This window comes from Engraulis encrasicolus, chromosome 8 (genome assembly GCF_034702125.1).
Source record: "Engraulis encrasicolus isolate BLACKSEA-1 chromosome 8, IST_EnEncr_1.0, whole genome shotgun sequence".
NCBI classification, from domain to species: domain Eukaryota; kingdom Metazoa; phylum Chordata; class Actinopteri; order Clupeiformes; family Engraulidae; genus Engraulis; species Engraulis encrasicolus.
Window position 1 is genome coordinate 4,158,828 of NC_085864.1, and position 5,000 is coordinate 4,163,827.

A 5,000-nucleotide genomic window follows, 5' to 3' on the forward strand; every position below is an offset into this window, starting at 1 on the left:
CCCGAGCTGGAGCTTTGACTGGTTGGTCGCGGGTTGGAGCCCACAGTGACGAACTAGTGCAGATGACCTCAGTCACACATACTGTATATACAACAACTGCTCTCCTTAGAAATGCATACGTGTATAACGGCAGGATGCACACACACACACAAACACACACACACACACACACACACACACACACACACACAAACACACACACACACACACACACACACACACACACACACACACACACACACACACACACACAACCTCATAATTTCAGACACAGGGCAGCCTGTGTGCTAATATCAATGAGGTGTTTGGGGCTTAGTGGCACTGCATTGCACTGGGCTGCTGCTACTGCTACTGCTACTGCTACTGGCCCAGCTGTTGTGTAAGCAATGAGAGGTGGTGTGTGGATGCAAGGGCCAAGGGGGTTAAGTAGACAGACAGACACACTTAAGGCTGCTGTGTGTACGTGTGTGTGTGTGTGTGTGTGCGAATTCAGGTGGGTGTGTGCGTTTGTTTGTGTGTGTGTGTGTGTGTGTGTGTGTGTGTGTGTGTGTGTGTGTGTGTGTGTGTGTGTGTGTGTGTGTGTGTGTGTGTGTGTGTGTGTGTGTGTGTGTGTGTGTGTGTGTGTGTGTGTGTGTGTGTGTGTGTGTGTGTGTGTGTGTGTGTGTGTGTGTGTGTGTTAGGGTGGTTAGTGGGAGAGGGCTGTGCTTGTCACAACTGTTGTAAGGAATGCTGAGGCCCATAATACCCACTAATGAGCTGAATTATGAGAACTGAGAGAGAGGGAGAGAGAGAGAGGAAAAAAAGAGAGGGGGGGTGGAGAGAGCGGAGAAGAAAAAAGGCAAAAACAGAGAGAAAAGAAAAGAGTGTGAGACAGAATGGAGCTGTGAAAGTACAGTACAGAGAGAGGGGGGGGGAGGAATGTGAAGAGACAGAGGCAGAGTGTGAGAGAAAGTGAAGAGAGGGAGCCTGAGTGGCCAGAAACAGGATGAAAATAAGCAGACAAAAGAGTGACAACAGAGACAAACAACAAAGACAGTCATAACAACACAAGATGTGACCGAAGCAGAGGGTGATGGGTTCCAGGAAAGTCAAGGAGAGAGAGAGAGAGAGAGAGAGAGAGAGAGAGAGAGAGAGAGAGAGAGAGAGAGAGAGAGATGGAGGTTAAACGCAATGGAGGTGAGTGAAGGAGAGTGGTTGTGACGACTGGGGCAGTCCTGTGTCACGCCGTTTCCCCATTGTTGGGGAACAGAGGAGACTTGCATAACACACACACACCAACAGAAACACACATCACACACCACGTTAGGAGGTGTAGGGAGGGCTTGACTGGAGTGAGGTGAGGTAAGAAAGGGGGAGTTAAGGAGGAGAGAGGAGGTCAGGAGGGAGGGAGAGATCATGAGGGTGGATGAAATGTAGATTAAACCTCCAGCCAGTCGACGTCATAATAAGCCCTCCTACTCTCCACTCTCCTGACGTTTTCCCTCTCTTTCGCCCCTAAAACCTAAGACCTGCTCCAGGATCGCAGGCATTACCGTACAGTACACTGAGTCACGGTGACGCACACATTTAGAAACATACAGTACATACAGTGCACCACACGGCTTACGATGCCGGGCGCTATGCTGAAAGATCGGCCTTTTAAACACAACACAGGCATGCTCAGTATTTGGCGTAAGAACAGGTAGGTTTGTTTGTTGATAGAATGATGGATGGATGGAAAGATGGATGGATGGATGGATGGATGGATGGATTAGTTTGTTGATTGATTGATTTGATTAACAGATTGTTTTTTGGGTGGATTTGGTAACAGATTCATGGATATAGAAGACAGATGGTAACTGGTGGCTTCCACTCTCAACTTGGTCAGAACTCGGATTTTACCGATCAAGATATTGTGATTTTATTGTTTCAGTTTATGTCTGTCTAGGCCTTCGCTCTAACTTCAACTGGAGTCTAACATTGTCACTGTGGCAGTCTGCTGCAGTTGTTTGTGGTTGAACGCAAATGTTGTATGTTGAGTGTGTGTGCAAGTATAATAGCCTCTATGTGCTGTGGTCTCGCAGGATTGGGATTGAACACAAAACTGCTATTGATGTATTTCGTTATACAGAACGTGGATGCGAAAATCACAGTGTACACTTTTGTTTGTGTGGGTACTGAATGCATTTGACTGGAAGCTGCCTGCGCAAAAAGGCCATTTATGTTTTCCTTTATGTACTGTGCTGTATCTGAAAAACGTACAGGTTCTGCTCTGTTTTTCACTCGAAGTAGAAAGAACACAAAATAGCATTGACGTATTTATCCCTTTATGTATTTATAGTATGTGAATGCAAAAGGCCAGTATTTCTCTGTCTGTGGATGTGTTTGAAGCAGACAACCACAAGAGATAACTTTATGCATCCATTTATGTATCCATCCATCATGTACCATTATGTATGTGAGTGCAAAAAGACTTGGCCAGTTAAGTTCTCCTCTATATCTTTCTCTCCCCCTCTCTCTCGCTGTGTGTGTATATGTGCTGTGCGTCTGTTCATGTGTGCATGTGTGTGTGTGTGTGTGTGTGTACCTCTGTGTGTGTGTGTGTTCCTCTAGGTTTGACTCGGAGCAGACGCAGGCCCAGGAGGAGGTGGCGAGGGAGCGCAGCCTGAGGGAGAAACTGGGCCGCGAGAAAGACATGCTGACCGGAGAGGCCTTCAGCCTGAGACAGCAGCTGGAGGTGGGAGGCAGCCATACGTACACTCTCACACTCTCACAGACTCACACTCTCGCTTCACTTCCCTGGCATCGCCTGTGTGTGTGTGTGTGTGTGTGTGTGTGTGTGTGTGTGTGTGTGTGTGTGTGTGTGTGTGTGTGTGTGTGTGTGTGTGTGTGTGTGTGTGTGTGTGTGTGTGTGTGTGTGTGTGTGTGTGTGTGTGTGTGTGTGTGTTTAAGCAAATTGGGGTGTGAGAAATAGGAGGCACCGAAAGACAAACTGTTTTCCCCTCTGGTGTTGAGCACCACAGGTCGAGTGTGTGTGAACTCGGTGTGAACTGCCGCAGTAGACTGTCCCTTCTGTCCTCTTCTACCTCTCCCTGCCACACTCTCCTTCACTCCTTTCCTCTCTCAATTTATATTTACTGTATCTATCCATCTCTTCTCTCCTCTCGCTACGTTTTTATCTCTCTGCTATTTCTACTCTCTTACGGACACGTCTCTTCATTCGTCTCCTTATCTGTCTTTTGCGCTCTCTTTGTTTTCATCCGTCTCCTTTCTCTCTTACGTATACGGTCTCTTTCTGTCTGTATCTCTTTTTGTTTTTCATCTCATTTCCCTCTGGTCATCTTTTCCTCTATTTCCACATTTCTGTCTCCATCTGGCACTCTGCCTTTCATGCTCGTTTCAAACGAGTCACTCGTTTGCCTGTCTTGCTGTCTCTGTCTCTCTTCCCATCATGCACTCTCCTTGTTTCTGCTACCTCTCTGTGTCTCTGTGTTTCTCTCTAGCTCTCTCACGCTTTCACTATACCCTTCTCTTTCTATCTCTTTCTGTCATGTTTTTTTCTCTGTCAGTTTCACTTTCTCTCTCACTGATTGTGTCTCCCCTTCTCCTCCATCAGAATAAAGACCTAAAGATGTGTGCATTGAACCTCTCTCTCTCTCTCTCTCTCTCTCTCTCTCTCTCTCTCTCTCTCCATCCCTCTCTCCTCTTCAGGATAAGGACCTGGAGATGGTTGCGTTGAATCTGAAGGTGGACCAGCTGGAGGCCGAGCTGGCCGACCTGTCGTCACAGGAGAGCAAGGACGAGGCCTCGCTGGCCAAGGTCAAGAAGACGCTGCGCGACCTTGAGGCCAAGGTCAAGGACCAGGAGGAGGAGCTGGACGAGCAGGCCGGCACCATCCAGATGCTGGAACAGGTGCAGTACGCAGCACGCACCTGTATACCTGGGCACACGCAGAAACACATCCAGACATGCTTTTAATGCAGTTGTGTCCTGTGGCATTCTGTGCTATGTAGGCCTAGGGTATATAGGTCTATTGAAATCCCATTTGGGAAACTCCCATTGTCATTGTGACACAGCAATCTACAGCACGCAAGTGCACACAGTGCGCAACAAAATTGCATTTATGCCTCACCCGTGCAAGGGGGCAGCCCCAAACTACGCCCTAAGTAATCAATGCAGGGGGACGGAACCAGAGACAACACATTCATACAACCCAGAGCAATGAATAATTCCCATGGGGTGAAATTATACAGTACATTAACAAATACCGTGTCATAAATAGCATTTTCCAATCTGAAAGATTGTCTCATACATGCACATGCAAACACACACACACAATGAACAGTACTTTTAATTCCAATTTCAACTCCTTTTTATATGTTATCTACAACAATCACGACGCACACACACAGAGAGACAGGCACACACACACACACACACACTTACATACACATGTGCCACCCACAGCTGTTCACATGCATAACTGCTCTAATGGCTCCATATTGCCTCCTCCACACCTGGTGCTCAGCATAGTGTGGTCTGTGGAGCTGCTACTGCCTGGTGTCCTTGTATTGTGTGGGAGTCAACTGTAGCTTTCCTCAGCCAAGCCAAGGCAGCCAGCCTCCCCCTCGGCACAATCTCCCCTAGCCCATCACACTCACATACACACACTGACATATGCGCACACACACACACACACACACACACACACACACACACACACACACACACGCACACACACACACAGCACGTACACACACTGACATACGGTACTCATATGTGGGTATGTGCACACACACGCGTGCGCTCATGCACACTGACACACACGCGCGCGCACATACGCGCACGTACACACAGACACACAAAAGTCAGCAAAGTGTTCTTCCTGAATGTCAAACATGTTGACTCATGTTCAGCAGAGTGCGCGAGTGGGCAAGCAGAGCTATCCAGGCCCTGTGGCTCTGTTCTCTTCTGCTCTGACTACTACGCCAAAGTAACTTTGTGTGTGTGTGTGTGTGTGT

At 48.0% G+C, this 5,000-nt stretch overlaps 1 protein-coding gene across 6 annotated transcripts in view; it reads left to right on the forward strand.

Annotated features, from left to right (window-relative positions):
- The window catches only part of myo18ab (myosin XVIIIA b), a 215,723-nt gene that overhangs the window by 176,843 nt on the left and 33,880 nt on the right, over positions 1 to 5,000 (forward strand). For all 6 annotated transcript variants that reach the window (XM_063204850.1, XM_063204851.1, XM_063204852.1 and 3 more), the window contains 2 exons: positions 2,593 to 2,716; positions 3,691 to 3,891. In XM_063204850.1, the coding sequence (XP_063060920.1) occupies positions 2,593 to 2,716; positions 3,691 to 3,891 (325 nt within the window). The remainder of the gene's footprint in view (positions 1 to 2,592; positions 2,717 to 3,690; positions 3,892 to 5,000) is intronic.